Source organism: Nothoprocta perdicaria, unplaced genomic scaffold (assembly GCF_003342845.1).
Source record: "Nothoprocta perdicaria isolate Ctin4 unplaced genomic scaffold, notPer1 scaffold_53, whole genome shotgun sequence".
Classification (NCBI taxonomy): domain Eukaryota; kingdom Metazoa; phylum Chordata; class Aves; order Tinamiformes; family Tinamidae; genus Nothoprocta; species Nothoprocta perdicaria.
In genome coordinates this window covers 1,054,173-1,066,697 of record NW_020455788.1, presented here as the reverse complement: position 1 = coordinate 1,066,697, position 12,525 = coordinate 1,054,173, and the positions used below count along the sequence as shown (strand labels likewise).

The 12,525-nt window shown below is 41.3% G+C and overlaps 1 protein-coding gene across 1 annotated transcript in view; it reads right to left on the bottom strand.

The window, feature by feature from the left end:
- NRXN3 (neurexin 3) overlaps nt 1-12,525 on the bottom strand; it is an 826,423-nt gene that overhangs the window by 568,654 nt on the left and 245,244 nt on the right. The window contains exons 9-10 of the mRNA XM_026048287.1: nt 10,031-10,234; nt 2,864-2,890 (exon numbers count right to left, since the gene is read on the bottom strand). Of these exons, the coding sequence (XP_025904072.1) occupies nt 2,864-2,890; nt 10,031-10,234 (231 nt within the window). The remainder of the gene's footprint in view (nt 1-2,863; nt 2,891-10,030; nt 10,235-12,525) is intronic.

Below are 12,525 nucleotides of genomic sequence, written 5' to 3'. Positions count from 1 at the left end.
TTTCTCAGTTCCAGAACTGAGATACGATAGTGATGAAAAACAGAGGACAAAAAGAAATGAAGTGATGGAAAACAGCACTGAACTCCAAATATAGGATATCAAAAGATATGGAATCAGCAAAAAACTCACACTTTTCAATGAAGATTAATACTAAGCATATTGAAAATTAAATGCTTACCTGTGACCGTACACTAGACTCCTTTCAGGTAGCGTGAGCTGCAGTGATTGCTGTGGTCCTGCTAGTAGGATCTTGAACATACACATTCCATGAAATCCCAAAAGTAAAGCTCTGTTCACCTTTAAAACCATGCTCCAGGTTCCTTACGTTCAGTTAGCAATGGTGACTGCTTGACCTGAAACTCCTCAGCTGATGAGGACACTCATTCCTCAAGTTTGCTTCATCCCAAAGCACTGTTCATTGACCCTGACAGACTCATCTCCGTGTGGATTTGTCTCTATGCGCAGATAAAAGCCAGTGTGGTCTGCAAGAATGGTTGGAGTGATATTTTGTTTGCTCTTGACTAAACAAATTTTATTCATGCGAGGCTACACAATTTCTCAATTAATAAGCTCCCCGCAGGTTTCCTTCTGAAAAGTCAGGCAGATGACCTGAGCCATTGCAACAGGCAGCAGCAATAGGCAAAGCAGGCAAAGTGTTGGAAGGACCGGGAGTGAGATTGTTCATTTTAAGCAAAGTATCAAAGAGTATCATCCAAAGAGTAAAACACAAAGTGCTCTTAAATAAATTGAAGCCTTTCGAAGACAAATATATTTAAAAATTCAACAGCCTCAACTATTAAAAATGCATGAAAGCAAAATGATTTAACATGTTTTGATGCTTCTAGGGAAACTAACAAAAACATTGGATCCAGATTGACTTCCCACTGCTCTGCTTTTGGCATTGTCTTTTCTCTTTTCCTTTCCTTTCTTTAATAATTCCCCCAATTACCACTAGTTTTGATTTGCATAAAAGCAAGATCTTTGCTCCTTGCTCAGAGCTGATTTCCCACCCGAAGACCATCTTTTATGGATGAGGTTTTAACAGCAGGCTGTTATGAGAAGTTCAAGATGCTGACAACAACCTCAGGTGATACCAGAGGATCCAATATATATGACATACATCCACAAAAACTATGGTGCAAGTGTCTGGATAGAGTTACATGTGGTTAAGCACTAAGAGCATATGAACTCTTAGGACACCAAAGATCCTATTTTTATGCAAATGTCCTCTGTGCTGTTGAGTAAAAACTGCCAATCTCAGCACAGATTCAAGGCAGTTTTTCCTATTACTCATTTCATCTTGAAATATCATGTTCAAACTTGAAAGATCAAAAGGAATTAAACAAGAGATGTCAAACTTTGAGTAATACAACATTAATCCCACATCCCACAGCCTTACAACAGGGCTGAAGAAGGCTGCAGTTCTCCAAAGCTGTGAACCCTTGGTCAAGTTCCTACTTCCTATCAGGTCTCACAGCTGGAATAATCACACATCAGACTATGCTTTCGCTTCAGTCCCCAAGAAACTAATTGCTTCCACTTATCTGATAAGTAGAATCTGAAGCAACTGGCAGTGACCAGGAGGGAAAGCTGATCTGCTATCTGTTCAGCAGTATACTTTTTCTATCTGTAATTATAGAGCCCCTTTTAGATTTGGCAAATACCATACGCAGAAAAGGAAAAAAATCTGTCTGCTATCTATCACTACAAATATACTCTTAGTCCAAAACTAAGACAATGATATAAAACTGTTTTGAAATGAAATTCTCACAGTGCTGCTGCAACTGGTTCTGCAGTGATTGTGCTATGGCTCATTGAAAGCTCAGTGCTTTTAGGGTTGCCACACACTTCTTTCCTCCTATTCCTTCTAGCTTGGTTGGGGCTTGTAGTGGAGCCCTGCTAGAAAACACACTGGCTAGCTTTATCTTTTAATGTATTATAGCATTTCCCAGGTGTTGTTTAGCATTCCCTAAATCTTTCATTGTAAGATCTAGCACAGAGGATCTACCAGTTTGGCAAGGAATCTGGTTTTAACTAAGATAAACTTTGAACCATACTAGGGATCAAAACAGTCTTATCCTTTTGGGATTACTTCTTGTTTGGAGTCTTTAACTTCATCCAGCTCTTCTGAAGTATAGCAGAAAAAAAACTATTTATACAGTCATAGTCTACAGTCAGGTATGATCTTCTATTATTACTTTTCATGGTGATTTTAAGACTTCTTCTCTACCCATAGAGCTGAAAAGGATTTTCAGCAGCCCAAAGATTCACCTGGAATCACAGAAACCCAAAAGACATTACATATGTAGTGTAGACACTACATAAAATGTTATATAAGAATACAACTTGGAAAGTGTACTCTAAGGTCTAATTTTCTGTCTTGTAATAAATGTCCAAATAAAAATGACTTTGAAAAAATACCAAGTTGTCACCATGCTGAACAAAAGTAAGGTTTTTGATTATTTGTTTGTTTAATATACACACATTCTAGTAGTGGAGAAGTGCATACAATACCTGTTGTTGTTATGTTGTTGTTGATATGTTTTCCTAAAGACAACAGGTATACAATAAAATATAACATCAGCTCATCAGGTTCCTCAGGTGCTCTTCTGCAAAGCTATGAAATAACAGTTTGTCTCCTCAGAGAAACTTCACACATTTTAACATACAGTTACTGTAAGGGTCTCCCACCCAATAGGAATCCCACCCAATCCATTCAATTTCCAAAGCTTTTTTTTTAAAAAAAAAAGGAAGGAAAAGAAAATAAAAGAAAAAGAAAAACAGCTTATAAAACAGCAAAGAAAATAAAGTTATTTTAATATATATAGAGAGAGAACAAAATGAAACTTGAGGGAAAACTTACTGGCGTTACAGTTTATCCTGATACAGTCTAGATGGGGAAAAATAAATGAAAGATGAAATTGCATCCTTCAAGGTAACAGCTGCAGACATCCAAAAACAATCAGTCCACCCTTCCGGGGACAGACACACGCAAAGAGATGTGGCCATTTTATACTTATATACTGTCTCTACAAATTCTGGAGTGAGTATATATGTACAGTGTATTCTACATTAAAATCTGTTACATAAATATACATATATACACACATGTATATATATACACATATGTATAGAGAGATATACCAATATACATATATACCCCCATGTTGACACAGAAAGCTACTTCTTTTTATAGGTACCTCTGCAGAGTATCTTCTTCTGCAGACCATGAACTAATGTGAATTACAAGGAAAAAAAATTGACCACTAAATTAAGGAACAAAAAAATCTCCCTCAAAACGCAAGTCCGACTCCAGTGTCAATTCTCTTTTCAAAATCCATTAGTGATTTCTTCAAGAAGCTTGAAGATTAAAGACAACCTTTATACTTGGTTTCTTTTGAATTAATTCATATTGCTATTGCATAAATACACCATCTGTCCCACCCAGAATAACTGTAATATCAGCTTGAGATTTGTTGGTGCAATATTTAACCCTTTCCAAATCTCCCAAAGACCCTCTTTTCATTCCCCCTTGTGCCAGCCCAGAACACTTTTTAATATGTGCACAGGCACATTTGCCACTGTCCACTCAGATGAGGAATGGGTTAAAATACTGCTCACTTGTGTCTTATCATAAAATGGCCACTTGCAAACAGCTAACCGCACGAACGCCCAGCCCAGATTTCAGCTAGCTCTGGAGGTTGGGAATATTTTTGTTTGGCTTGTTGGGGGTGTAGGGATCCCCTCCAAAGGTCCCCAGCCCTGTCAAGTCCTCAGAGCCCGATCCTGTCTTGCTGCCTGAACGTTAGGACTGAATCGGCTGCTCGTAACGTTCAGGGAGAAGACAAAATGGGCAGTGAAGTGGCAGGACCAGGGACCTTTGCAGTCCTGCTTCGTTCAGAGGTTACAGGGAAGGAAGGGAGAAAAAAAAAAAAAAAGGAGTATTTGGAAAGAAAAAGAAACAAAACTATACTCATGTAATCTAGTAAACAGTAATTGAGGAGTCTGCAAAAAAAAAAAAAATGAGTGGAGGTAGGGGAACTGGAGTGCTCCTGAGCATTTCCTTTTCTTGTTTAGCACTCTAATGCTCAGGATATTGTGCATAAAGGGAGCTATTAAATTTATATCTAGTACCTTGCGGACATTCTTTACTGTGGTATCCAAAATGATCTATGTAGTATCAGTGCTATTAGGTACTTCGGGCAGCACTGACAGCCTTGAAGAAATCAAGACCATGGTTAACAGTCCATGGTTACAGATACCCTACCTGGCCAGTCTGCCAGGTACTAAGTCTTTGAACAGCAGAGATGAACATATTTATTACAGAGATATGGCCCAGCAAGAGAGATTATACAGAATGGGAGAGAAGAGAAATAAGGTGCAATTTGCTGCTTAGCTGGACCAATTCTGTGTTCACTCTGACAGATGTAAGAATAATTATTTCAGCAACTGAAACTAAATGCAGTTTTTAAAAAAATAAGAGAGAAGAAAGAAAAGGAATCTATAAAGAGTCATAATGGTTAGGGATATACCAATCAGGAGCAGTATAGCTACAGAGAGCCTGTTTTCAAGCAGAACTTCTCTTGAGAAAATCTGGGTTTGGTTTTGTGCGATTAGGTTTGTCATGTGTCGTCAACCGCAACAGAAAAGTGGGAGCAAACAGCCCTGGAGCAATCGGTACGATCACCGTACAGTGGTGGCTATATCCCTTCTAGGAGCTGGGTGAGGAAAGGGAGCTCTGGAATACATCCTGGGGAACCAGTTACCCTTGGCCCTGTGACCTGAAATACAGTGAGAATGAGAGAGAGAGAGAAACAGCAGAGATCAAGGTGGCTTATACAGTCAGCACAACGGGAATTTGTTTTGGGCCGAGCCTCAAGTGTGCATAAAGAGAAATCTGGCCGGTTCCAAGCAAAATTCATCCAAGAGGTTATGCCTCCTGTTTTCTTTTACAACATGGGCAGAGTGTTGTTTTCCAACACAGAGACAGGCATGATAAGAAATGTAGGGTGAGCCACCTGCTCAACAAGCCCCCAAAACTTTGAAGTGTGGGGTACAGTCAGACATGAAAATCTCACGGCACCAATATCAGGTGAGCAAAAAAAGCTACAGCCACTGTAGTTCCAGGAGCTACAATGAACCTCAGGGGTGGAAAAGAGAGGTATCCAAAAACAAAGGTGCAGCATTCAAAGACTAAGCACCGGAGCGGGGAAGGTTATTTCCTTCGTTCTGAGCCTTGCCCAAAACCCTGAACAAAGGCTGCAGTCCTTAATGCATGAAGCTGTATTCTTCCTCGTACATCAGAGCAGTACCCAGGGAACTCAGTAACAATTTTAAAACCTGCTTGGGAATCCCTCAGTGCTTGTTGCAGTGCAGTAACACTTGGGTAATCCTTATCCAGGGCCCTCAGCTCTGTCATTGGGTTCTACTGACGGGATTTGCTTCATTTAGCTGCAGGTGCATTCATGGCTTTTCCTTCACTATGGATTTTAAAGATGAATATGCCTAAGCAGCTCTAAATTTGTTCTCTTGTCAGTACCACCACTGATTGAGAAAGCTGGAGGCCATCAAGTCATAACATGGACTGTAAGCACAAGGGGTGCAGAATGAGCTGTGAAGACCACGTAGTTACTTCCATGCATTATTTTTCCCAATGTAAATCAGAAGCTGCTTCCTCAGTGTGCAGCCAAAAGATTTTTCTTAAATACATCATGTGGAATATGAGCCAAAGACTCTCTTCTCCTTGGGAAAGGTTAATAGTTACACTGCAATTAGCTAACATTAGGGATCATCCTTTACTAACAAACAGAAGTCTTGGGGAACTAGGCATGTGTTTCTTACCATTTGTATCTTTGTGCCTCAATATAGTGGTATTTAAGTTATTTAACATTGCTAAAGCCCCAGGCTGTTTCTGTGGATCAAGCAAGCAAGCTATTTTTACTGTGTGAGGATAAAATCTGTCTTTTAAAGAGCATCCACAGGTGGTTTTGGAAGAGCAAAGCAGCAGCAAGTTGGCACAAAAGAGAGAACTGGGGCCTGACTGCTGCTCCTAAATCTCAGTTATTTCTCAGAGGAAACTGGATGAGAGCTCTTACCCCATGCCACAGGGTGGCTCCTTGTCTGTCTCCTATCTGCAAGCAGTTAGACTGTCCAGCCAGCCCTAAATATTATAGGGCAGCTAAAAATTTTTCTATTTCTGTGCTAAAACTTAAAAAGGGGCATTACATGTACCGATTACAAACACAAAAAATATTAATAAGATATAGTGTGAGAAATAAGACTCTTGCATTATCCACACAAATAGAAATGAGGTGTGGAAGTGTGAATATATCTAACAATGAGGAAAGAGAAAAAACTGTCTATCTTGTTTGTGTATAGGAGAAATAAAAGAAACTATGCTGTTGGGAAGGGCAGAGATGTCTTCCTGACATTCTGCCCTTTTTCTAGCCACCAGATTAGGCAGGCCAAGGGGAAAACTGAAACATCTCGAACAGAAGTCAGAGGGATGGAAACCCTTCCCACTCAGCCACTGGAGGAAAAACATGCAGGTGACTCTGACCAGCCATTTGTTTCCCTTTACGCACATTTTTAAGGAGCAGAAATTATTCTCGAGCATGTTCCACGCCAGATTTTGTTTCCTCTCTCTCACTCTTTCTCGCTCTCTACCCCAGACCCATCTCCTGCAAGTCCCTCTCAATGGGAGCGAGATCTGTGTCACATTTGGACTGCTGATCTTCACACAACAAACACTGAACCTCCACCGAGACGCGCTGTCACCACGCAGAACGCAGCGCCTCGGGCGCCCACGGGGCTGAGAAACCTTCCTCGTCCCTCTAGAGAAATAAAGGGCCGTTATTGCTCTTCCTTCCCCTGCCTCCCTGTCCAGCAGGCTCCCCGCAGGCAGCCCTGCCCGCGGCGGAGCCTGGCCGGGGGATATGCCAGCGCTGCAGGCTGCTCCGTACGCTCTCCTCGCAGGGCTGTTTGCTGTGCGGGCCGCAGGCTTCAGGCCTTTGAAGGGTTGAATACCATCTTTTGATTTACTATGGCCGATGGGCTATGGGAAAGCTGGAAGCTTTACAAATCAAATACACAGAAGAGGAGAAAACAAAAGAAAAAAAAAAGAAAAAGAAAAAGATAACACAGGAAGGAGCTTAATAACCACACAGATGATGACACGTAATCAAATGGAAGAGATCAGAGAAGAGAAGAAAGACTCAGCTTTTAATAACATTATTAAACAACTTGTAAGAAAAGTACAACTTAACTCACCACTCAAAACAGTCTTTGTCATTTGGTCATTGGTTAGACACTCAGTGGGATGCTGACACGTAACTAGTCAGGTCTGAGCTCTTCAGGTTTTCAGAGTTAGCATTTGGGCCTGTCTCACAGGGACAGGGATTTTGGCAGGGTCAGGGTACTTGAGACCTGGTCTTCATGTGAGATATTTGGGCTATGATCAGTCTCCTTAAAGGGTCAGGGGTGACTTTAGTAAACAACAGAAAATGAATGGCTCTAGAGTCATTGCTCTAGAATTTTATTTCAACAGTAAGGTATCACCTATCATGTAAGGTATCACGTATCAGTAAGGTATCATGGCTGTTTTTAAAGTAGGCAACTGATGATTTAAGGTATTAGAATATATCTGACAGTTTTATAAATCTGAAGAAAGGAGAGGTGAAGCTTGATCCAGGTTCAAACGATTCAAACTACAATTTTGTGGAGACAGACATAAAATGAGAGTTGTGACAGGTTTCCACTGATGCAGCCTGTAGTCACTTTTGGGGGAAGGTTCAACCTCACAAGACTTCCAAGTCTCCATGCGAAAAAGCTGGGAAATTTAGGAACGCCACAGCGCACACACACTGCTACAGTCATTTCACCTACACAAAAACATAGGGCCTGCCCCATGGCTTTCACCTCTGTATTAAATCATCAGCCAGAGGGAAAGGGAAATCCCTTTTCAAATTTATACAGACAACATTTCAAGTCATGGCCGTGTCTTTTAGCTGCTAGATAGTAAGAGTCAAACACTCCACGCCTGGACTAGGTGATGGCCTTGCAGACCGCAGGACATCTTATGAGGAAACAGTGCCAATCAGGCACACATAATGTTGACAGCCACTGGGGGAAATGCAGTCTGCCAACGTGATATAAGAAAAGCTCTAAAGTGGAAAATATAAGTATATTCAGGAGAATCTAAATATGCAACTCATATTTCCATAGGCTATGAGCCTTACAGGTCTTACACCGAGTAAGAGCACTTCTCTCAGTTCTTGTTGATTTTAAAGCTAGATGAACACGTCACGGTGTCAATCAAATGACATCTTTCTCTGAAGAAATAATAGCTTTTGATGGACCCTGGCAGTTTTTGTGCAGTGAAAGCAGTAGTGCTTTAAATGGGAGAATATCAAAGTTAACAAACAGCACTTACTGAAACCCTATCATGTTCCTGGAGTATTAGCTTCTTTAACAAACAAAAAACCAAAGACTCACAAGGTCAAATGACTGGCTTTGGGTTACACAGAGGCAGGGTAGAACCAAGCAGAATACTTAGCTGCCTCATCACTTTCTGTATAGAAACCTACCACTGCACTTTTCCAGGGATGAAGTATATTCTCTGAGAAGAAAAGGGTTAGAAATAATCGCCTTGAAGGATGACACCAAAAATAAATTTTCATTGTGCCTGATTATTAGCATCAATTGTATTAGATTAGAAGAAAAGCAAACACATACAAATGCATTGGACTTAAAAAAAAACCAATCTCTTTGCACATGCAAGAATGCTGAACAGCAATTCTCTTGAGTTGTCCTCCAAAGAAATCTTGCAAATTTTTGAGGTTTCCTTCTCTTAAAGTTGATATAGGGAAAGAAGCTTTTCATCACCCTGCTCTTTTTATTTGGGGAGTTGTTATCAACTTTAGTAAATTGATATAATCCCGCTAATTTGGCTCCTTTGGGATGGAGACTCATTATTTTAAGAGACATGGTCTTATTTTAATGCATAATTCTTTGCTTGGTCCTGTGGGACTTGGAATTCTGAAAGTGGACACAAGCTGCCACAGAGCATGCACACTTCCTCATATCAAGTACCCTAGATATCAGAAGTGGTTGAACATTTCCTATTGTCATCACAGCTCTGCTCCTTTGACTCCAAATCTCTTAATTACATTCTGGATTCACATGAATTGACAAGTTGCATGAGTGTAAGTGAAAAGAAATCTTCACTTCCTGTATTTGCATCCTTTTTTAAAAAGGCTATTAGACATTCAGCTCAATGCTTAGAGAATGGCAAATAAAAGGAAAAAAAAAATAGATACATGCTCATCAAATGTCTTCATATTGAAAACTGTTTTTATTACTGTTGTTTTTATGCTCTTTTCTAATTTTCCTTCTCGTCAAATATAACTCTAAGGAGACAGAACATAACCTCTTGGAATGTGGTGATGCACTGTTGTTATTGATGCTTTTTTTTAAAAAAATTAAAAACACAATAAAATGTATATTATAAAAAAGAATATTTCACTGGAAATAAGAAGCCCTAAAGGCTAAAACATATCATAAAATTACTAGTGTAATTTAGATCAAGCTCTATCAACCTGTCAAATTCTTTAGCCCTTCCTCTTCCTGACGTATCCTTTTGACTTTCTTCCCACATTCGACTTGGACTGTTTTGAGTGATGCTGAAGAGGCCAGATGAATGAGGGATGTAACTGATCAAAAGATGGACCAGGCAGCATGTCTCACACAGAGCTCACCAGTCCCAGACCAAGAAAGGAAACTTAAAAAAATTAAAGATTTAAAACCCAACATTGTCCATAACAAAGAACTAACAGCAAATCTCCATGCAGCGATGCAGGAGAGAGCTTCTCTCCACAAGAGAATATCATTATGAATCTTATTTTAGCAGCTATTTCAGAAATCAATTTGATCCAATCAAACAAACAGAAATTAAACAAAAAAATAATAAAAAACACTAAATCACAAGCCCAAACTAAGAATGAAGGGGCAGCGGGAGATTTTTATACGATACCTAAATTGACCATAAGTTTCACGCGGCCCCCGTCGAGCTCCAGGCGCAGGGTGTCAGCAGAGTCCCTCGAGGTGGTGGCCATGAGCAGCCCGTAGGCGCGCTGGGACATGAAACGGAAGGACACGTCTTCAGCCTCTGTGTGCATGACCATGGGCATGATGATCTTCATGTACATGCTGCCATCATAGCTCAGGATGGAGGCCTCTGCAACAAATCAGTGACAAATTTTTACAAAATTGAAAAAAAATGTACTCAGTGTCATCTTGACCCTCAAAGAACTTTGCTGGAATGAAAGGGACACTGTAAAAGACAAGTACATACACGGAGGTTTACTAACATTTTTTTTTTTTGCTGTTGGGTTTATGTTGGTTTTGTGATTTGTTTCCTCTCTCCTTGCTAGTACCTAACGTTTCTAGAGCTTTGTCACAACTGATGGCATTGCAAGGCAAATAAAGAAACAACCCAAAATCCAGGTCAAGTTTAAGTGTCATTCAAATCACAGGAAATGGCAGGAGATCAAGTCACAAAGAAAGCCAGGAGGATGGAAAAGGACAAAAATGGCAAGGAAAGAAATTATATTTTTCTATCTTCTCTTGTCAAAGGACGTCAAAGGAAATTGAGAGTTCAACTGAGGAAAGGCACTATAAAATAAAGCACTTAATTCTCTATTTGTTCGAGCTTTTGCCTGCAGAAACTGATACTCTTCTCTGAGAGGGTAGATTTAAAGTCTTGCAATAGAATTGCCATGAACAATACAGCACAGCAATCATTATTTCAGCCCATGAATATGCTCTGAAGCATTTTTACCAGCACAATTTACAAATCTGCACAGATGTTATGACGTATGAGTTGGAATCTTCCTTCCCCTTAAAGCCTGGCCCTATGGAAGGCTGATATAAAGACTGCTCCATATAAGACATCTACCACAAACTGAAGTAGGGAACTGATACAGTGGGTGAGCAGAGGTGTTCTTGCTCCCACTCACTACATTTTACCCCAGCAAGCCACCACATCACTAGCTGGCAGCAAGCACTGCTGTGGGCACGGGACATACAAGCCTGTTGCAAATAAAAGTTCTGAGCACCATTAAAATAACATGGCTGTGAGGAAAGCATCTATAGTCACCAGTTTCCTTGGCTGTGCTCCCTACACACCAGCAAGACCTGGAGACCAAAGCTCTCTACACAGAACACCCACCCAGCCACACATGCACCCTGTGGGTGCCACATGTCAGTACTGCTCCAGGGATTCACGCTTTCTCATGTCCAAGAAAAACAAAAAGGAAAGAAAACTCCTGTCTCGGGTTGGGGAATGGTTTCTCCCTCTCAAAGCTCAGTTCTCCTCCCTCCCAGCCCTGCACCCCTTACTTGCCCCCCACAGCCGCAGGCTGGCACCGAGCGCCCTGCACAACACAAGCTCCAAGGCACGAGGACGCGGGCACAGCCCCTTGCTCGCCCTCCTCTCTCGCTGCAGACTGCATTAGAAAGCACAGCCAAGCACGAGATGCCTCCTCTGATGCCCTCAGCTCCACGTGCCTCGCATGAAACGCCTGCTTGCCCTCGCAGTGACCGCGGGTTGCGGGATACCGGGACATCCGACACAGCACCCAGTGCTCCTGCTTCCTCCCCTCTCACGCCGGAGATGTTTTGGAAGCCAGAGCCTTTCTTGCAGACACCAGAAGGCAACAAACTGAAAAAAAAAAGATAGTAAGGAGTTCCTACCCTTTCAAAAGAACCTGTTTTGTCCATTGTCAGAAAATATCTGTCCTTAGGCAAGGAATCCCAAACATTATTATTTAATTTACATGAAAGGGATCTGAAGAACAACCAGAATTTCTAAAGATGAAACAAAATTCTACAGACTATATATATTTCCTTTTTTTGAATAGGTTTTCCAATCAAAATCTGAATCCAAAAAGTCAGGAAAAACTGCAAATTCAATCCCAGACACAACTCCTATAGATGTGGTTCATCTTTGGAACAAGTTACACAGCGAGTTGGCGCGGACGAAGCTCCAAGGGGCAAAGGCAAGATCTGAGCCTAAACTACACTGAGTTCCCCATCTCGCACCTGCAAATCCTCTCCTTTCTTCTAGGTGATGACTGAAACAGATCAGTGACGAGGCAATTGTGCTGGCAGCTTCCTCCTGAATACAACCATACATTTAACTGTCCTCAACTCATCACAGCAACAGGACCGTGATATTTTTGGTCAGCATCATAAATAAAAGTAGAAGCACAAGTTGGCCTGGTTAAAAACACATGCACATTTGCTACAGCACTAAGGTAGCCGCGTGGCTATTTGGATGCACCAAGCCAACATGCACAGGAGCAACGGATAGTGCAGGAGGCTCCCCGCGTGTTTCAGACAGCCACACAGATCCATATGGATAGAAAGCTCCAGAGCTGCATTAACTGGTGACCGCAGAGCCATGGGCTTCGTTGCCAGCAGCCTGACGACAGGAGGAGGAAGAAATCAGGTGCTGATTCAAAGCTG